Genomic DNA, 22,152 nt, shown 5'->3' on the forward strand with positions numbered 1-22,152 from the left:
CATCATCCCCTCATTTGCCCTTTGGATAATGATTTTGGAAACCCCACATCTACTCCTAATTTCCAGACTACGAATTCTCTGCATTATATTCACAACACACATTGCCCTCAGACACTACATCTCCACTGCCCCCAGCCTTCTCCTTGTCACAACATTCATCGCCTTGCTTCACACATTTACTCTCATATACTCCCCTCCTTGCTTTCATGGATAACGTTTGTTGTCTCCAGAGACTCCTCAGTACACTACTCACCTTTTTCCTTTCATCATTTGTATGGTTCACCTCGTCTTTCATTGACCCATCTGCTGACAAGTCCACTTCCAAATATCTGAATACATTCACTTCCTCCATACTCTCTCCCTCCAATCTGATATTCAGTCATTCATTACCTATTTTTTTTTGTCATCCTCATCACCTTGCTCTTCCCTACGTTCCCTTTTAATTTCCTTCTTTTACATACCCTTCCAAACTCTTCCACCAACCTCTGCAACTTCTCTTCAGAATCTTCCAAAGGCACAGTGTCATCAGAAAAAAGTAACTGTGACAACTCCCACTTTGTGTTAGATTCTTTATCTCTTAACCCGAGCATTCACTTACAACCCCATATATAAATATATTAAATACCATGGTGACATCACGTATCCCTGTCTAAGGTCTACTTTTTCTGGGAAATAATCTCCCAATCTCCTACATACTCTAACCTGAGCCTCACTATCCTCGTAAAAACTCTTAACTGCGTTCAGTAACCTACCACCTATTCCTTACATTTGCAACATCTGCCACATTTCTCTCCATTCCACCCTATAGTATGCCTTTTCCAAAACCATAACTGCAAGGAAAATCTCAGTTTATATTCACTTTCTTAGCACATTTAACTTAAATCGTAAGTTTAGCCACTTTTAACATATATTTAGCCACATACTGCATATATTTAGCCACTTACCCGGTATACTTGTAGCCGGTGCGAGGAAGGAGAGGGGAATGGATGAAGGCGACACCCCTCACTCCCCCTTCAAACATACTCCCCTTGTTGCCTCGTAGAGGGAAGTTGTTTCCCCCTGCTCGGACGTTCCCCCCGTTCTGAGGGGAGGACGTGAAGGTAGGGGTCAGTGGAGGGGAAAATAAGTTTGGAGACATAAGAGAATTATTATAATCATGGGGGAGCGCTAAACCCGTAAGATTGTACAGCGCATGTGGGGGGATGGAGGGTATTCAGGGTCAATTCAGGGAACCGGAGCACAGATCCAATTCCCTAGATCAAGAGCCCCTCACCAACGTCAAGGAACCCCCCTTGAAGGGGACATAAGAGAAGAGGTAAGGGGAGTGACGGGAACATAAATGGAAGGGATGATAGGTGAAGATAGAGGTGAAGATGAGTAAGGGAGAAGATGAGGGAAGTTAGGAGAGAGAGGAAAGAATGTGAAGGACAAGTAAAGACCGGTGAGTATTAATCACCATATGTGACGGGACAGGAAGATAAAAATAAAATCAGTCAAAATACTGATAATGTGTATGTCTTTTTGACTGATATATTGTTGTTAATTATTTTCTACACACGCACACACACGCACACACACACACACACACACACACACACACACACACACACACACACACACACACACACACACACACACACACACACACACACACACACACATTTTCTTGGACTGCAAGAAGGCGTTTGACACAGTTCCACACAAGAGATTAGTGTAAAAACTGGAGGACCAAGCAGGGATAACAGGGAAGGCACTACAATGGATCAGGGAATACTTGTCAGGAAGACAGCAGCGAGTCATGGTACGTGGCGAGGTGTCAGAGTGGGCACCTGTGACCAGCGGGGTCCCACAGGGGTCAGTCCTAGGACCAGTGCTGTTTCTGGTATTTGTGAACGACATGACGGAAGGAATAGACTGAGGTGTCCCTGTTTGCAGATGACGTGAAGTTGATGAGAAGAATTCACTCGATCGAAGACCAGGCAGAACTACAAAGGGATCTGGACAGGCTGCAGACCTGGTCCAGCAATTGGCTCCTGGAGTTCAATCTCACCAAGTGCAAAGTCATGAAGATTGGGGAAGGGCAAAGAAGACCGCAGACGGAGTACAGTCTAGGGGGCCAGAGACTACAAACCTCACTCAAGGAAAAAGATCTTGGGGTGAGTATAACACCAGGCACATCTCCTGAAGCGCACATCAACCAAATAACTGCTGCAGCATATGGGCACCTAGCAAACCTCAGAACAGCATTCCGACATCTTAATAAGGAATCATTCAGGACCCTGTACACCGTGTACGTTAGGCCCATATTGGAGTATGCGGCACCAGTTTGGAACCCACACCTAGCCAAGCACGTAAAGAAACTAGAGAAAGTGCAAAGGTTTGCAACAAGACTAGTCCCAGAGCTAAGAGGTATGTCCTACGAGGAGAGGTTAAGGGAAATCAACCTGACGACAATGGAGGACAGGAGAGATAGGGGGGACATGATAACGACATACAAAATACTGAGAGGAATTGACAAGGTGGACAAAGACAGGATGTTCCAGAGATTGGACACAGTAACAAGGGGACACAGTTGGAAGTTGAAGACACAGATGAATCACAGGGATGTTAGGAAGTATTTCTTCAGCCACAGAGTAGTAGTCAGTAAGTGGAATAGTTTGGGAAGCGATGTAGTGGAGGCAGGATCCATACATAGCTTTAAGCAGAGGTATGATAAAGCTCACGGCTCAGGGAGAGTGACCTAGTAGCGATCAGTGAAGAGGCGGGGCCAGGAGCTCGGACTCGACCCCCGCAACCTCAACTAGGTGAGTACAAATAGGTGAGTACACACACACACATACACGCGCGCGCGCACACTTACATCACTGGTGAAGACGATAAGCGAGTTATCGTAGAGTCCTGACTTCTTGAGCTGCCTCACCACACGACCCACAACTTCATCCATAGCAGTGACCATCCCTGCAGTGAAACACTCCAATATAACAACCACATTTCCGTGGTTGGAAAAATTCACAAATAACTCTTTGGCGAGGAAGCCCTTAGGCGACATTTCGGTCAGCCCCTGACCATAATCAGGTGTGATTTGATCATGGTACATTACGGATCGAAACGGCATCTGAAGTCTCCTCCCATAAGTGCTCTCACTTCTGAGAGGTGCCTTGATATATTCATGCTAAATAAAGGCTGAGATATGCATAAATTGTGATATGTTTATATTAGTATATACAAACATGGAGACACAAGTGTACTTCTGTTTTGTACCCTGAGAGAATGACTTCCCACTGTGGGAAAATGTCTACCTTCCGTGGGAGAATGATTACCCACAGTGGTAGAATATTTATCCACCGCGTAAGACCGACTTCTACTACCCACCGTGGAAAGTTCTCCTGTCGAGGTTCATGATGCCCCTGTGCATTCGCCTGTATCTGAGGGGCACCTCGACAGGGCCATGAACTGCCTGCAGTGACAGCAGGAGGAAGAGTGGGTCACTGGGGGACCTCAAGACATGCTCTTTGATGACTTCTTCTGCACGAGCGGCGTAAAGATCCTGTGGGAGATCAACACTCTGAATATTACCTGTTGCTTTCATGAAGCACTAATTCTGCATTGCATGATGAAAGCTCACTCCTCCGGCTGCTAATAGTAGTAGTAGTAGTAGTAGTAGTAGTAGTAGTAGTAGTAGTAGTAGTAGTAGTAGTAGTAGTAGTAGTAGTAGTAGTAGTAATAATAATAATAATAATAATAATAATAATAATAATAATAATAATAATAATAATACAAACATACTAGTCAAGTGTACGTACTATGGCGGAGAGGAAAACTATAGTAGACGGGAAAGAAAACTTACGGCTGACTTTTCAGTTAGGTCAAGCTTGTAAATCAGAAGTTAGATCAAAATAAACCAAGATAATAAAATATTACTTGAACATTCAATAACTTGATGTCTCGAGGCCTAAGTGATACCAAGCCAGAGAATATAACCTAAACACTCATAAATACAGTAATGAGATACCCTGTCCAATGATGACAAACTTATAACACTGAAAATACCCTAAGATGGAAGATTTTAAATTTTACACGCTGAGGCATTTATTTATTACACATCCTGCATCTGTCCTGTGAACGTTCATGGCGGGTTTATTGGTTACCTAATATTAGTACTGTGGATGGTAGGGGAAGATCACATTGATGCACAAAGTCCCTAGTAGATCTAACTGGATTTACATATAGGTATAGAAACATAGCAAATTGTCACTCAATCATCTGTGGATGAGCCGGTAACCTGTGTCATCACTAGAGGGGTCACCAGTCAGCCTGTTATATACCCGTGATCGTACCAGGAGCTGCGGGTGAACAAACCACACACGAGTTAGCAGATTTGGATGGTGAATTATTCACATCAGCAGCAACACCACCAGAAGATGCTGGTGTGACTGTAATATCTGTTGACTTGGCAGGTGAAGACAAGACTTACCCGAGAGTACTGCTCTGCAGAGAAGTCCTCGACACCTGACCTTGTTTTCACCTGACCTTTTTAAAAATTCATTGTAATAATTCATGTTAAGCGGTAAACCCATGTGGGTCATTTAGTTCAAGACGTGGTGGAGGCTTGATCCTCCGTCTTCTGAGCGCGTGACAGACGGGCTTACTATTTGTACTCACCTAGATGCTAAAAAAAAAAAAAAAATTTTTTTTTTTTTTTTTAGCATTATTGTAGAAAATAAAATTGTAAAGTTAGCTAGTCAGAATACCTCTAAACACAAAGATGAAAACACTAGTGAAAAATTTTCCATTGTAAGTAAAACAGGCATTAGTAGAGAAGTTGAGAAGTTTTGATTGTAAACATCGGCAAGGAAGGTGCTGATGCAATGCCAGGAGATGATTATGGAAAATGGTTAATTAAGAATTAGCACACTGTTGCTACAAAATAACAGTCTTATCATCTAACAAACTAGAGATTGTAATAAATAACTTCAGTTGGTAGATTTTTTTTTCTGCGGTTGCCTGACTTACTTTTATTACTTATTCTCATATGGTATAGATCAAAATTTTATTGAACTTTTTAGCACTTGTAAACTATGGCCTTCGTTTTCCCCCACGCAGTCGATAGACCTCAAATCTAACAGAATTTCTAATTCTTACATTTGAATAGATTTCAGACACGTTGTTTATAGGCTGCTGGTTGAAGCGGAAGTCATAGCCACCGTCTTCCATATGTTCAGGTGTAAGCCATTCCTGTCCACCCCTTCCCCCAGGAGGATCGTGTCCCGCCCCTTCCTCTGACAGCTGGTGCTGAAGCTTCAGCAGGTGCTGCTGCTGCTTGGGACTGACTGCATGTCGTCGAGGGGGATCGAGGTCGCTCACGACTTCGTTCTGCTCCGACCAGAAGGGCGAACCTACCACAAGAACATTTAAGGTTGAGAAGCTTATTTTTTCCCCTTTGATCTTTCTTGTTTGTTGTGGTTTTATAGGGCTATTGACAGATAACGCCATATCGAGCCTTATTTCTTGGCCTTATGGTTTTTTAAGTCAGATGTTTTGTGAAAGTTGTTAATGTCTACTTTTTAAGAACAAACAGACATTATCTACCACAACATTGAAGAATTAAATGAACTACTTAAAAAACTGAAATTTCTTAGCTGGATTATTTAATTTATCAATTACACAAATTAATGTGTAAGTCAGTATTTAAATAATTTTATAAGTAAAATATTTAAATAAATTGTCTAATAAATTAATTACTTAAAATTAAATAACAGTGATTTTACTATTACTACTACTACTATTATGACTACCATATCTAGTACTACTGTTACTACACCTACTGTTACTACTACGACTGCTGCTGTTGTTGCTACTACTGCTACTACTACTACTAATAATAATAATAATAACAATAACAGAATAATTCAAACCTTTTTTGGGAAAGAGTTTCTTGTAGCGAGTGAAGTAGGTCTGACTCCCCAGGTAGTACCCGTAGAAGGAGTCGAACCCACGGTGTGTGGGCGTGTAGGACCAACTGCAGTAACCCAAGTGCCACCTGAAGTAGACAGCGTGAACAGTGTCAGCATAATCACCTCTCTCTCTCTCTCAACTATCGTAAGAGTAGCATCTGTTTGTATGGAGTCCGGTGGACAGAGTCCACAACCTGTCTGGTGAAAGCTGTGAAGTTCATGTGAGTGGAAAACAAAATCTCTGAAATTTAGGCAGAAATTTTAACGAGTCGCTACAATTAATGTGAGAAGGAAACCCACAATCAACGAGAGAATAAGAGATTCTGAATATAAATGATCAGATCCCACTTGTTAAGTGGGATTACCTTCCCTACTACATAAGGTGGTTTGAAAAGTATATTTCAGCCAGAAAAAGTAAGAAAAAAAACACTAAGAGGAACGAATAGAGTATAATAAAAGGAGAAAGTTTCTCAGAGATCATCGGACTAAAAATTTTCAATGACTAGGTGTTAAGGCAAATTTTTAAAATGTTTGTATAAAAAAAAATGCACAGAGTTCCGGAAAATATTTGAAAATTCGATGAAACAATTTATTTAGGTAAAAATGACAGATAAGAAAAAAAGTTCAGTAAAAGATGTATAAAAAGCCTGAAAAAAGGACGGGAATGGAACCAACATTAAATGTATTACAACCCAGAGTTTTAACACAGATTCATATATATATTTTTTCTTCTCTTTCTCCCGTGTTATACCACAGAATGAGGAAGAAATACTCAATAAGCTAAAACTAAACTTCATGTTCAAGTTTATATATAAAAAATAAATCTTACGTAAAAGACAAAATATAAACAATCGGAGATGGAAGAGTGAGATATTAAATATATAGTTTCTGAAGGTGTTTACTAAATAATTTTCTTTAAATAAAGCTACCTTTAACTCTGACATTCACTTGAAAAGGTGCCTACTGAAATTGCCAAAATCGAAAAATAAAAATATATGTATCATTTGATACCCTATAAAATAGCAATAGAACCAGACTAGATATCACACTGAATTTAAAACAAATTGCTGAAAATATCGCCCGCACGGGTTTGTCTTATACATAAAACATTTCCAGACGTAACTTTTGTGGACAATAATTCCTCTCTTCAGCAGTCGTAGGATTATCGTTGAAAGTTGATCAGTTTGACTGTGTTTCCTGCTTACTGACTGCTAGGTTTTCATATGGTCTCTAAAGTGCAAATTACTACCGTTGCTTTGAGACTTTCTTAAGAACAACACGAACAGTGATAAGAGGGAAAATTCCCTCGTGGGTAAAAATGGAACTCGATGTTTTCTCCTACAATATTTATAACTTATAAAATTTATGGTCTGTAAATGGTAGGGTATAAAATTTATATAAAATTATGTAAATGAATTTTCCAAAGGAATAAAAACTACAAGAATATGTTCGAGGGTGATATCAAAATTCCTATGCAAAATAATCAATAAAAATTGCAAGAAGATTTGGTAGACTGAGTAAATGGAATGACAGAAGAGGATCAAATAAATTGCAAAATATTTGCTACATAATGGAAATAAAAGAAAGTAGAGAAATAACAGAAAATATTGTTTGTGTTGTAAAATACATACAACACTGTACAAAACATTGTCACTATAAGGTCACATATATGCTAGGTTGGTAAACTTAAAAAACTTCGGACATATGAGTATTTATATGCTAAAAAAAGGCATAAATTACGTACGATAGACCGAAATTGGAATGTGTACTAGGTGTAATACCTCCACATTTAAAAAATATATATACATAGAAAAAAAATTCAGAAGAAATGCTCCAAATTGAAGTTACGAACACTGAAGACGAGATCCCACGAGCATAGATATACTCTTGAGAGAACAAACACTAAAGAGAGAACACCAGTACCACAGTTCTGCTCTTGTAGCTACAAGCAGGTGATCACAATAATGTCTGCATAACATCTTGGGGACCTACTTGCCGATAAGGTGAGTCTTGTATCCCAGAGTCTTGAGACGCTGAGGAAGGAGCGTGAGGGAGGTGTTGAGGCCAGTAGGACTCAGTGGAGTAGCCGACGCCTATCAGAGAGATGGGAAAAGTGACTGATAGATGGGAGAATATGGGGTGTACATGAAAGTTAATGGAAAACGCTGACAGAGGAAGACCTTACTGTACACACTGAAACTGTATTCAGAGGACTAATTACACTATAACATAGCAGAGAAAGGGATCACCCACCTGTTTGCCGTATCTGAAGGGGTACAGGCCTGTGAGGAGAGCAGCTCTGGAGGGAGCACACAGAGGCAACACATAGTGGTTCTCCAGCAGTATGCCTTTCCTGGCCAGCCGCAGAATCTCCGGTGCCTTCATGTCCGGGTTATGCCAAGGCACGTCGTTGTAGCCTGTGTATAGAGCATGATGAAAGAAAGTACTAAATGCGGAAAAGAAGGCGAAGGGAAGAAGGAGAGCTGAGGGAAGGGAAGGAAAGGGTGAGGAATCAAAAAAAGATTTGAGCGTAAAATATGAAGAATTACAGTGAGTTGCTTTGACACTTCAATAAAGAGTCTCTGGTCACGATTAAAATCACTTGAGCATAATATACTGTCGTCTTAGAGAGTAAAAAATACTATTAAAATTATGCTATTACTGTAAAAAATTATGTTAAATTGTTGTGCTAGTAATAATTAGTTCATACATGTGATAGCAATATGTTAGATATACACCAACAATCCTCTGAAACTTTGATAATAACTTGATAGACAGAAAGGCACTAAATCTATTTAAGTTATGCTATTTTGACAGTTATAAAACCTCTACTGAACTCACCCAGATCATCTGCCAAGATGAAGATGATATTCGGTGGCGATGTTTTCTCTTTGGAGTTCTTGATCCGTCTCAACCTTTTCCTTCTCTTCAGTTCCTCCTGGAGAGTCTCCTTCAGCATTTTACTGTGTTTCTGTTTCCTCTTTCTCCTTCTCTCCTCCTTGGCGTCCCCCGCCCATCGGTCGTTCTGAGTCTTCTTGACGTTTACCTTCGTTGAGGTGTTCCCCACTTCGATGTTTACCTTCGGCTGAGTGTCCTCGAGTTCAACGTGGTCTGTGTCGCCGGGGATGTCGCTCTCTTCTGGTCCACTATCTAAGGCCGTAGCTAGATCTCTCTCTCTCGCTTCGTTATCCTCAGGACTCGGCCACCAAAACTTATCAGTAGTCAGATCATCGTCGCTGTGTTCAAAATCCGTGTCACCTAAGATATTCTCGTCTTCCTCTTCTTCCTTATTTTCATCGTCTCTCACTATGGGATCTTCATTGGCAGCAGACCAGAAATTTCCGTCTCTCCCACTCACCGTCAACGCGCCTTCTCGGTCCGGGGGAAAACTGTCAACGTAATTATCAACAACCTCGAAATTTTCCCTTAAACTCGACCAGGAGCTTTTCTTGGCAGCCGAATCCTGTGAGCCTGCCAACCAGGCTTCCTCTAGTAACCTGGGGTCGTCTTGGTGACCTCCAGGTGGTTCGGACTGCTCTTCAGGGTGGACAAAATGGAGGTCTTGTTGACCTCTGTCCTGTGTCGTGTCTGAGGTCACCTGGGAGGTAAGATGAGGTCAGAAATTATTGTTGTGATGTCATCGATACCTAATTTACGAGGATAGAGTGTTTTTAGTCTTAGTAATTAAGGTGATTAACTATAAGCAACTATACTAATAACCTATTATCAAAGATGTAGTAACATAAAATTTTATCATCCCCCCCTCTCTCTCTATCTCTCGTTCTCTCTCTCTTTCTATCTATTTACCTACCTATCTATCTCTCCCACCCTCCTTCCCTCCCTCAGCTTACTTTATGTACCACCGATAACCTACCTGTTCTAGCAGTGTTGTGTGACTGCTATTACTTTCAGGATGCCAGGAGGAGAAAAGCATTCCTGAGAGCAGGAGGAGAGGATTCATTGTGGTCAGTACCTTCGACACCTGTCGATGGCACCTCTAATCTCCGTCGTGGGGGTTCCTATCCTCACCGGCCGTTGCAACTCTAACCTCGGTCACAAATCTGTTGGAGAATAAATGCCAAATCTTTTATGGCGATGTTCTGATATTTACACTTGAAGGAGAGTCGTAGTTCATCGAGATGTCTCGAATCTCGTTCACCACTACTGGGGGAATTTCAACTTTAGATTTTCTGAGGCATATTATGATACTTGAAGCTAAAGTTCATTGAGAGAACATTGATATTTAACTCTCAGCTGTCGTTCCTGGACACCAACAACATCATTAATAGCCATACGAGTGATTACATATCTAATCTCTATCTCTTTCTCTGTCTGTCTCTCTCTCTCTCTCTCTCCCTCTCGCTCTCTCTCTCCCTCTCTCTTTCACTTAAAAAGACACATATTAAGTCACACTTAAAGCACTGCAGTATGAAGGAACCTGAGATGAGGTTTTTAAAACTGTTTTTTGGCTCTATTTATTTCTGCGTTTTCATGTTTGTGATTTTCCTGCACCGCCACAGTTGCTTGGTGACGTTTGCTTCTCACCGCCACAGTTGCTTGGTGACGTTTGCTTCTCACCGCCACAGTTGCTTGGTGACGTTTGCTTCTCACCGCCACAGTTGCTTGGTGACGTTTGCTTCTCACCGCCACAGTTGCTTGGTGATGTTTGCTTCTCACCGCCACAGTTGCTTGGTGACGTTTGCTTCTCACCGCCACAGTTGCTTGGTGACGTTTGCTTCTCACCGCCACAGTTGCTTGGTGACGTTTGCTTCTCACCGCCACAGTTGCTTGGTGACGTTTGCTTCTCACCGCCACAGTTGCTTGGTGATGTTTGCTTCTCACCGCCACAGTTGCTTGGTGATGTTTGCTTCTCACCGCCACAGTTGCTTGGTGACGTTTGCTTCTCACCGCCACAGTTGCTTGGTGACGTTTGCTTCTCACCGCCACAGTTGCTTGGTGACGTTTGCTTCTCACCGCCACAGTTGCTTGGTGACGTTTGCTTCTCACCGCCACAGTTGCTTGGTGATGTTTGCTTCTCACCGCCACAGTTGCTTGGTGATGTTTGCTTCTCACCGCCACAGTTGCTTGGTGATGTTTGCTTCTCACCGCCACAGTTGCTTGGTGACGTTTGCTTCTCACCGCCACAGTTGCTTGGTGACGTTTGCTTCTCACCGCCACAGTTGCTTGGTGACGTTTGCTTCTCACCGCCACAGTTGCTTGGTGACGTTTGCTTCTCACCGCCACAGTTGCTTGGTGACGTTTGCTTCTCACCGCCACAGTTGCTTGGTGACGTTTGCTTCTCACCGCCACAGTTGCTTGGTGACGTTTGCTTCTCACCGCCACAGTTGCTTGGTGACGTTTGCTTCTCACCGCCACAGTTGCTTGGTGACGTTTCCTTCTCACCGCCACAGTTGCTTGGTGACGTTTGCTTCTCACCGCCACAGTTGCTTGGTGACGTTTCCTTCTCACCGCCACAGTTGCTTGGTGACGTTTGCTTCTCACCGCCACAGTTGCTTGGTGACGTTTGCTTCTCACCGCCACAGTTGCTTGGTGACGTTTGCTTCTCACCGCCACAGTTGCTTGGTGATGTTTGCTTCTCACCGCCACAGTTGCTTGGTGATGTTTGCTTCTCACCGCCACAGTTGCTTGGTGACGTTTGCTTCTCACCGCCACAGTTGCTTGGTGACGTTTGCTTCTCACCGCCACAGTTGCTTGGTGACGTTTGCTTCTCACCGCCACAGTTGCTTGGTGATGTTTGCTTCTCACCGCCACAGTTGCTTGGTGACGTTTGCTTCTCACCGCCAAAGTTGCTTGGTGACGTTTGCTTCTCACCGCCACAGTTGCTTGGTGACGTTTGCTTCTCACCGCCACAGTTGCTTGGTGACGTTTGCTTCTCACCGCCACAGTTGCTTGGTGATGTTTGCTTCTCACCGCCACAGTTGCTTGGTGACGTTTGCTTCTCACCGCCACAGTTGCTTGGTGACGTTTGCTTCTCACCGCCACAGTTGCTTGGTGATGTTTGCTTCTCACCGCCACAGTTGCTTGGTGATGTTTGCTTCTCACCGCCACAGTTGCTTGGTGACGTTTGCTTCTCACCGCCACAGTTGCTTGGTGACGTTTGCTTCTCACCGCCACAGTTGCTTGGTGATGTTTGCTTCTCACCGCCACAGTTGCTTGGTGACGTTTGCTTCTCACCGCCACAGTTGCTTGGTGATGTTTGCTTCTCACCGCCACAGTTGCTTGGTGATGTTTGCTTCTCACCGCCACAGTTGCTTGGTGATGTTTGCTTCTCACCGCCACAGTTGCTTGGTGACGTTTGCTTCTCACCGCCACAGTTGCTTGGTGACGTTTGCTTCTCACCGCCACAGTTGCTTGGTGACGTTTGCTTCTCACCGCCACAGTTGCTTGGTGACGTTTGCTTCTCACCGCCACAGTTGCTTGGTGACGTTTGCTTCTCACCGCCACAGTTGCTTGGTGACGTTTGCTTCTCACCGCCACAGTTGCTTGGTGACGTTTGCTTCTCACCGCCACAGTTGCTTGGTGACGTTTGCTTCTCACCGCCACAGTTGCTTGGTGACGTTTGCTTCTCACCGCCACAGTTGCTTGGTGACGTTTGCTTCTCACCGCCACAGTTGCTTGGTGACGTTTGCTTCTCACCGCCACAGTTGCTTGGTGACGTTTGCTTCTCACCGCCACTTGGTGAGTTTGCTTCTCACCGCCACAGTTGCTTGGTGACGTTTGCTTCTCACCGCCAAAGTTGCTTGGTGACGTTTGCTTCTCACCGCCACAGTTGCTTGGTGACGTTTGCTTCTCACCGCCACAGTTGCTTGGTGACGTTTGCTTCTCACCGCCACAGTTGCTTGGTGACGTTTGCTTCTCACCGCCACAGTTGCTTGGTGACGTTTGTTTCTCACCGCCACAGTTGCTTGGTGACGTTTGCTTCTCACCGCCACAGTTGCTTGGTGATGTTTGCTTCTCACCGCCACAGTTGCTTGGTGATGTTTGCTTCTCACCGCCACAGTTGCTTGGTGACGTTTGCTTCTCACCGCCACAGTTGCTTGGTGACGTTTGCTTCTCACCGCCACAGTTGCTTGGTGACGTTTGCTTCTCACCGCCACAGTTGCTTGGTGATGTTTGCTTCTCACCGCCACAGTTGCTTGGTGATGTTTGCTTCTCACCGCCACAGTTGCTTGGTGATGTTTGCTTCTCACCGCCACAGTTGCTTGGTGACGTTTGCTTCTCACCGCCACAGTTGCTTGGTGACGTTTGCTTCTCACCGCCACAGTTGCTTGGTGACGTTTGCTTCTCACCGCCACAGTTGCTTGGTGACGTTTGCTTCTCACCGCCACAGTTGCTTGGTGACGTTTGCTTCTCACCGCCACAGTTGCTTGGTGACGTTTGCTTCTCACCGCCACAGTTGCTTGGTGACGTTTGCTTCTCACCGCCACAGTTGCTTGGTGACGTTTGCTTCTCACCGCCACAGTTGCTTGGTGACGTTTGCTTCTCACCGCCACAGTTGCTTGGTGACGTTTGCTTCTCACCGCCACAGTTGCTTGGTGACGTTTGCTTCTCACCGCCACAGTTGCTTGGTGACGTTTGCTTCTCACCGCCACAGTTGCTTGGTGACGTTTGCTTCTCACCGCCACAGTTGCTTGGTGACGTTTGCTTCTCACCGCCACAGTTGCTTGGTGACGTTTGCTTCTCACCGCCACAGTTGCTTGGTGACGTTTGCTTCTCACCGCCACAGTTGCTTGGTGATGTTTGCTTCTCACCGCCACAGTTGCTTGGTGATGTTTGCTTCTCACCGCCACAGTTGCTTGGTGACGTTTGCTTCTCACCGCCACAGTTGCTTGGTGACGTTTGCTTCTCACCGCCACAGTTGCTTGGTGACGTTTGCTTCTCACCGCCACAGTTGCTTGGTGACGTTTGCTTCTCACCGCCACAGTTGCTTGGTGACGTTTGCTTCTCACCGCCACAGTTGCTTGGTGACGTTTGCTTCTCACCGCCACAGTTGCTTGGTGACGTTTGCTTCTCACCGCCACAGTTGCTTGGTGACGTTTGCTTCTCACCGCCACAGTTGCTTGGTGACGTTTGCTTCTCACCGCCACAGTTGCTTGGTGATGTTTGCTTCTCACCGCCACAGTTGCTTGGTGATGTTTGCTTCTCACCGCCACAGTTGCTTGGTGATGTTTGCTTCTCACCGCCACAGTTGCTTGGTGACGTTTGCTTCTCACCGCCACAGTTGCTTGGTGATGTTTGCTTCTCACCGCCACAGTTGCTTGGTGACGTTTGCTTCTCACCGCCACAGTTGCTTGGTGACGTTTGCTTCTCACCGCCACAGTTGCTTGGTGATGTTTGCTTCTCACCGCCACAGTTGCTTGGTGATGTTTGCTTCTCACCGCCACAGTTGCTTGGTGACGTTTGCTTCTCACCGCCACAGTTGCTTGGTGATGTTTGCTTCTCACCGCCACAGTTGCTTGGTGATGTTTGCTTCTCACCGCCACAGTTGCTTGGTGACGTTTGCTTCTCACCGCCACAGTTGCTTGGTGATGTTTGCTTCTCACCGCCACAGTTGCTTGGTGATGTTTGCTTCTCACCGCCACAGTTGCTTGGTGACGTTTGCTTCTCACCGCCACAGTTGCTTGGTGATGTTTGCTTCTCACCGCCACAGTTGCTTGGTGATGTTTGCTTCTCACCGCCACAGTTGCTTGGTGATGTTTGCTTCTCACCGCCACAGTTGCTTGGTGACGTTTGCTTCTCACCGCCACAGTTGCTTGGTGATGTTTGCTTCTCACCGCCACAGTTGCTTGGTGATGTTTGCTTCTCACCGCCACAGTTGCTTGGTGACGTTTGCTTCTCACCGCCACAGTTGCTTGGTGATGTTTGCTTCTCACCGCCACAGTTGCTTGGTGATGTTTGCTTCTCACCGCCACAGTTGCTTGGTGACGTTTGCTTCTCACCGCCACAGTTGCTTGGTGATGTTTGCTTCTCACCGCCACAGTTGCTTGGTGATGTTTGCTTCTCACCGCCACAGTTGCTTGGTGACGTTTGCTTCTCACCGCCACAGTTGCTTGGTGATGTTTGCTTCTCACCGCCACAGTTGCTTGGTGATGTTTGCTTCTCACCGCCACAGTTGCTTGGTGACGTTTGCTTCTCACCGCCACAGTTGCTTGGTGATGTTTGCTTTTCACCGCCACAGTTGCTTGGTGATGTTTGCTTCTCACCGCCACAGTTGCTTGGTGACGTTTGCTTCTCACCGCCACAGTTGCTTGGTGATGTTTGCTTCTCACCGCCACAGTTGCTTGGTGATGTTTGCTTCTCACCGCCACAGTTGCTTGGTGATGTTTGCTTCTCACCGCCACAGTTGCTTGGTGACGTTTGCTTCTCACCGCCACAGTTGCTTGGTGATGTTTGCTTCTCACCGCCACAGTTGCTTGGTGATGTTTGCTTCTCACCGCCACAGTTGCTTGGTGACGTTTGCTTCTCACCGCCACAGTTGCTTGGTGATGTTTGCTTCTCACCGCCACAGTTGCTTGGTGACGTTTGCTTCTCACCGCCACAGTTGCTTGGTGATGTTTGCTTCTCACCGCCACAGTTGCTTGGTGATGTTTGCTTCTCACCGCCACAGTTGCTTGGTGATGTTTGCTTCTCACCGCCACAGTTGCTTGGTGACGTTTGCTTCTCACCGCCACAGTTGCTTGGTGACGTTTGCTTCTCACCGCCACAGTTGCTTGGTGATGTTTGCTTCTCACCGCCACAGTTGCTTGGTGACGTTTGCTTCTCACCGCCACAGTTGCTTGGTGATGTTTGCTTCTCACCGCCACAGTTGCTTGGTGATGTTTGCTTCTCACCGCCACAGTTGCTTGGTGACGTTTGCTTCTCACCGCCACAGTTGCTTGGTGATGTTTGCTTCTCACCGCCACAGTTGCTTGGTGACGTTTGCTTCTCACCGCCACAGTTGCTTGGTGACGTTTGCTTCTCACCGCCACAGTTGCTTGGTGACGTTTGCTTCTCACCGCCACAGTTGCTTGGTGACGTTTGCTTCTCACCGCCACAGTTGCTTGGTGACGTTTGCTTCTCACCGCCACAATTGCTTGGTGACGTTTGCTTCTCACCGCCACAATTGCTCGTTATTGCTTTAGTTACTTCGTTAATTTTGTGTTTGCTGACATAGTTAGTAGTTAATATCTACAACTTATTTGTCGAGAATCGATTAAAATCATTGAAATCTGTATGAATGTATATATATATATATATATATATATATATATATATATATATATATATATATATATATATATATATATATATATATATATATATATATATATATATATGTGTGTGTGTGTGTGTGTGTGTGTGTGTGTGTAAGAGTCCTCACTACATCTCTCACGTTTATTCCACTCACCAACAATTACTTTAAATTACATAATGGACCAGGAGAATGCAATTATATAATCTGGGCATAATGTAATTATATTTTTTTCTCTCGCGTGACTCTTCATTATTTTCTTCTTATCCAAAACTCACCAAGCGATTATTTTTTTACACTGCTGAATTTACAGACCAAGAGCTGTTACCTAACCTCGGCTTTCTTCAAGCTGTCCCATGATTAGCATGTACGTTGGTCAGCTTACTCGCAAGAGCTGGAGTCCAACATATGCTTGTCAACAGTGCAGACACTGGCACCTTCGACACAAGGGAGCAGTTATATACAGTCATCTCTCTCATAAAAATCCTGTATACAACGTGATTTTGTTTTCGTAAACACGACTAAGTCCAGCCAAAACAGATTTACGCGTGTTATGAAGTTCTTTCAACCAGCTATTTATTTCTGGATTTTTTTTTACAATCTCATTTACACACAAGAAAAACAAACTCTGTAGAGAAGCTACATAAGACAGTTTACTGGATGCATCTGTTATATAACAAAAGAGTTGGCGTTTCACAGATTTCTAATCTTACGATTTCTCTTAAAAACGTTGTTTGGGTTAGGAAGGCTCTTCATCCAAGGAGGTGGAGGTAGGCTTCATTTCCTTAGTGTGGAACAAACCTGAGTTTCCCCTTGTTCCCCGGGGGCAATATGTCCCTACCAGGCTAAGAACTTCCGTAATAATAATAATAATAATAATAATAATAATAATAATAATAATAATAATAATAATAATAATAATAATAATAATAATAATAATAATACTAACAACATATTTAATGTTACTAGATATTCTTGTTTTATTGTTAATATTATTATTCCTAGATTAATGGGGAAGCGCTAAACAGGCATGGGTCAAAAATTACTAGGAGAAATAGAAAGTAATCAAGTATGATTCAAGGAAGGGAAGAATAGCTCCAATTCCTTGGATAAAGAGCCCTTCACTTACACCAAGGCGATAAACATATCAGTAGAAGTTAACATACATTAAATATAAACAAACTTTGATTCTGGATGTAAACTCAGTATATTTGTAGATGTAAAGAGAAATACACATTACCTCAACACAGGTAATATTTACCACTGGGTAAACTCTATCCCTGTATACATAATACAAGGCAATATATCTGCCACTAGTGAATATACATTACTTCAGGAGGTCAGGGTGCTCGTGACTACAGTACTGGATTATTTGAGATTAGTCGGTCGAAGAAGCGGGGTCAAGAACTAGAGCTCGCGCCCTGCACACTCGTTAATTACAGCAGGGAGATAGATGGTGCGTGCTGCGCCTCTGGTGGGGAGGCAGGAACTAACTGGCTGACAGTGTGAGGGGGAGTTCCCCTCTTGAAGATGCTGCCTCACTACCTCTGTATTTACCTTCTTACCCTACCCACGGGTGGCACCCTGTTTGTCCATCTTCTTAATCGCTACATTCAAAACAAAGACACAAGTTGCTAATTTGTTGATTGTTCCTATGTGAGGTTGTTCTCCACATTGTCCAGTTGGTTTTATATTTTATTTCTTCAGTACGGTATTTCATTCTTTGTGTGTGTGTTTGTGTTCTCACTGACACATCCTCGTTCTTCCCAGCATCTTCCCTGCCAGAGCTTTCGACTCACAACCAAAAGTATCAGGGTTCAGTCCCGGTACAGGCGGGATGTATGATGAAGTCTCCTAACATCTGCTGCCCCTATTCCCTAGCAGTAAGTAGATACTTAGGAGTTAGTCAGCTATCGTGGATGACACTAGGGAAGGACCAAAGGACCTCAGTGGCAATAAGCTCCACTACTGGACTGTCTTGCATTATCCTGGGTTACTGACCCTGTGGGGACGCTGCTAGACTTTCTTCTTCGCAGAAATGTTGATTTCCACAGTGTTGCAGGAGTTATATAATACCAACGCACACACTACCAAGTATGTGGTTTGTTTACACTGGCTCTTGGTTGTTGCAATCTCTCCCTCTCTCTCCCTTCCTCACTCTCACTCACTCCTCTCTCATCCCTCCTTTCTCACCTCCTCCCTCTCTCACCCTTCCTCTCCCTCACTCACTCCTCCCTCATCCTTCCTCTCTCATCCCTTCTCTCTTATCTCTCTCTCTCTCTCTCTCTCTCTCTCTCTCTCTCTCTCTCTCTCTCTCTCTCACCCCTCCTCTTTCTCTTCCTCTCCTCTCACCCTTCCTCTCCCATTCTTAACTCCCTCCCAACTTCTCCCAGGACAGCCTACATATAGTAGGCTGCCCTACTAACGTTTATTCATGCTGGTCAACTTGTGTTGCCGCGTGACAAGTGCAACTGTGTATTCTTAAGCATATAATATAGTGATGGTGAAAGTGTTGAATGATGATGAAAGTTTTTTCTTCCTTTTTAAAATTTTCTTTCTTTTTTGGTCACCCTTCCTAGGTGGGAATCGGGCGACGTGTTAATATATATATATATAGATAACAGGGATATCTTGCTACTCCTACTTACACTTTGGTCACACTTCACAGACACGCACATGCATATATATATACATACATCTAGGTTTTTCTCCTTTTTCTAAATAGTTCTTGTTCTTCTTTATTTCTTCTATTGTCCATGGGGAAGTGGAAAAGAATCTTTCCTACGTAAGCCATGCGTGTCGTATGAGGCGACTAAAATGCCGGGAGCAATGGGCTAGTAACCCCTTCTCCTGTAGACATTTACTAAAAAAGAGAAGAAGAAAAACTTTATAAAACTGGGATGCTTAAATGTGCGTGGATGTAGTGCGGATGACAAGAAACAGATGATTGCTGATGTTATGAATGAAAAGAAGTTGGATGTCCTGGCCCTAAGCGAAACAAAGCTGAAGGGGGTAGGAGAGTTTCAGTGGGGGGAAATAAATGGAATTAAATCTGGAGTATTTGAGAGAGTTAGAGCAAAGGAAGGGGTAGCAGTAATGTTAAATGATCAGTTATGGAAGGAGAAAAGAGAATATGAATGTGTAAATTCAAGAATTATGTGGAGAGAGAGATTTTGGGAGATGTTAAGTGAATGTATAGGAGCCTTTGAACCAAGTGAGAGAGTAATTGTGGTAGGGGACCTGAATGCTAAAGTAGGAGAAACTTTTAGAGAGGGTGTGGTAGGTAAGTTTGGGGTGCCAGGTGTAAATGATAATGGGAGCCCTTTGATTGAACTTTGTATAGAAAGGGGTTTAGTTATAGGTAATACATATTTTAAGAAAAAGAGGATAAATAAGTATACAAGATATGATGTAGGGCGAAATGACAGTAGTTTGTTGGATTATGTATTGGTAGATAAAAGACTGTTGAGTAGACTTCAGGATGTACATGTTTATAGAGGGGCCACAGATATATCAGATCACTTTCTAGTTGTAGCTACACTGAGAGTAAAAGGTAGATGGGATACAAGGAGAATAGAAGCATCAGGGAAGAGAGAGGTGAAGGTTTATAAACTAAAAGAGGAGGCAGTTAGGGTAAGATATAAACAGCTATTGGAGGATAGATGGGCTCTTGAGAGCATAGGCAATGGGGTCGAAGATGTATGGGGTAGGTTTAAAAATGTAGTGTTAGAGTGTTCAGCAGAAGTTTGTGGTTACAGGAAAGTGGGTGCAAGAGGGAAGAGGAGCGATTGGTGGAATGATGATGTAAAGAGAGTAGTAAGGGAGAAAAAGTTAGCATATGAGAAGATTTTACAAAGTAGAAGTGATGCAAGGAGGGAAGAGTATATGGAGAAAAAGAGAGAGGTTAAGAGAGTGGTGAAGCAATGTAAAAAGAGAGCAAATGAGAGAGTGGGTGAGATGTTATCAACAAATTTTGTTGAAAATAAGAAAAAGTTTTGGAGTGAGATTAACAAGTTAAGAAAGCCTAGAGAACAAATGGATTTGTCAGTTAAAAATAGGAGAGGAGAGTTATTAAATGGAGAGTTAGAGGTATTGGGAAGATGGAGGGAATATTTTGAGGAATTGTTAAATGTTGATGAAGATAGGGAAGCTGTGATTTCGTGTATAGGGCAAGGAGGAATAACATCTTGTAGGAGTGAGGAAGAGCCAGTTGTGAGTGTGGGGGAAGTTCGTGAGGCAGTAGGTAAAATGAAAGGGGGTAAGGCAGCCGGGATTGATGGGATAAAGATAGAAATGTTAAAAGCAGGTGGGAATATAGTTTTGGAGTGGTTGGTGCAATTATTTAATAAATGTATGGAAGAGGGTACTGTACCAAGGGATTGGCAGAGAGCATGCATAGTTCCTTTGTATAAAGGCAAAGGGGATAAAAGAGAGTGCAAAAATTATAGGGGGATAAGTCTGTTGAGTATACCTGGTAAAGTGTGTGGTAGAGTTATAATTGAAAGAATTAAGAGTAAGACGGAGAATAGGATAGCAGATGAACAAGGAGGCTTTAGGAAAGGTAGGGGGTGTGTGGACCAGGTGTTTACAGTGAAACATATAAGTGAACAGTATTTAGATAAGGCTAAAGAGGTCTTTGTGGCATTTATGGATTTGGAAAAGGCGTATGACAGGGTGGATAGGGGGGCAATGTGACAGATGTTGCAAGTGTATGGTGTAGGAGGTAGGTTACTGAAAGCAGTGAAGAGTTTTTACGAGGATAGTGAGGCTCAAGTTAGAGTATGTAGGAAAGAGGGAAATTTTTTCCCAGTAAAAGTAGGCCTTAGACAAGGATGTGTGATGTCACCGTGGTTGTTTAATATATTTATAGATGGGGTTGTAAGAGAAGTAAATGCGAGGGTCTTGGCAAGAGGCGTGGAGTTAAAAGATAAAGAATCACACACAAAGTGGGAGTTGTCACAGCTGCTCTTTGCTGATGACACTGTGCTCTTGGGAGATTCTGAAGAGAAGTTGCAGAGATTGGTGGATGAATTTGGTAGGGTGTGCAAAAGAAGAAAATTAAAGGTGAATACAGGAAAGAGTAAGGTTATGAGGATAACAAAAAGATTAGGTGATGAAAGATTGGATATCAGATTGGAGGGAGAGAGTATGGAGGAGGTGAACGTATTCAGATATTTGGGAGTGGACGTGTCAGCGGATGGGTCTATGAAAGATGAGGTGAATCATAGAATTGATGAGGGAAAAAGAGTGAGTGGTGCACTTAGGAGTCTGTGGAGACAAAGAACTTTGTCCTTGGAGGCAAAGAGGGGAATGTATGAGAGTATAGTTTTACCAACGCTCTTATATGGGTGTGAAGCGTGGGTGATGAATGTTGCAGCGAGGAGAAGGCTGGAGGCAGTGGAGATGTCATGTCTGAGGGCCATGTGTGGTGTGAATATAATGCAGAGAATTCGTAGTTTGGAAGTTAGGAGGAGGTGCGGGATTACCAAAACTGTTGTCCAGAGGGCTGAGGAAGGGTTGTTGAGGTGGTTCGGACATGTAGAGAGAATGGAGCGAAACAGAATGACTTCAAGAGTGTATCAGTCTGTAGTGGAAGGAAGGCGGGGTAGGGGTCGGCCTAGGAAAGGTTGGAGGGAGGGGGTAAAGGAGGTTTTGTGTGCGAGGGGCTTGGACTTCCAGCAGGCATGCATGAGCGTGTTTGATAGGAGTGAATGGAGACGAATGGTTTTTAATACTTGACGTGCTGTTGGAGTGTGAGCAAAGTAACATTTATGAAGGGGTTCAGGGAAACCGGCAGGCCGGACTTGAGTCCTGGAGATGGGAAGTACAGTACCTGCACTCTGAAGGAGGGGTGTTAATGTTGCAGTTTAAAAACTGTAGTGTAAAGCACCCTTCTGGCAAGACAGTGATGGAGTGAATGATGGTGAAAGTTTTTCTTTTTCGGGC

The 22,152-nt window shown here is 43.9% G+C and overlaps 1 protein-coding gene across 5 annotated transcripts in view; it reads right to left on the reverse strand.

The window, feature by feature from the left end:
* The window catches only part of LOC128699079 (arylsulfatase B-like), a 115,484-nt gene that overhangs the window by 8,214 nt on the left and 85,118 nt on the right, over positions 1-22,152 (reverse strand). For 2 of the 5 annotated variants that reach the window (XM_070096631.1, XM_070096629.1), the window contains exons 2-10: positions 9,829-10,015; positions 8,796-9,552; positions 8,208-8,371; positions 7,947-8,047; positions 5,916-6,040; positions 5,143-5,396; positions 3,373-3,547; positions 2,861-2,958; positions 945-1,081 (exon numbers count right to left, since the gene is read on the reverse strand). In XM_070096631.1, coding sequence (XP_069952732.1) covers positions 945-1,081; positions 2,861-2,958; positions 3,373-3,547; positions 5,143-5,396; positions 5,916-6,040; positions 7,947-8,047; positions 8,208-8,371; positions 8,796-9,552; positions 9,829-9,915 — 1,898 coding nt within the window. In that variant the 5' untranslated portion in view covers positions 9,916-10,015. Of the gene's footprint in view, positions 1-944; positions 1,082-2,860; positions 2,959-3,372; positions 3,548-5,142; positions 5,397-5,915; positions 6,041-7,946; positions 8,048-8,207; positions 8,372-8,795; positions 9,553-9,828; positions 10,016-17,446; positions 17,753-22,152 lie in introns of those variants that run through there. The other 3 variants (XM_070096630.1, XM_070096628.1, XM_053791598.2) reach the window with 3 other exon arrangements.

The sequence above is a fragment of the Cherax quadricarinatus genome, chromosome 54, assembly GCF_038502225.1.
Source record: "Cherax quadricarinatus isolate ZL_2023a chromosome 54, ASM3850222v1, whole genome shotgun sequence".
In the NCBI taxonomy this organism is placed as follows: domain Eukaryota; kingdom Metazoa; phylum Arthropoda; class Malacostraca; order Decapoda; family Parastacidae; genus Cherax; species Cherax quadricarinatus.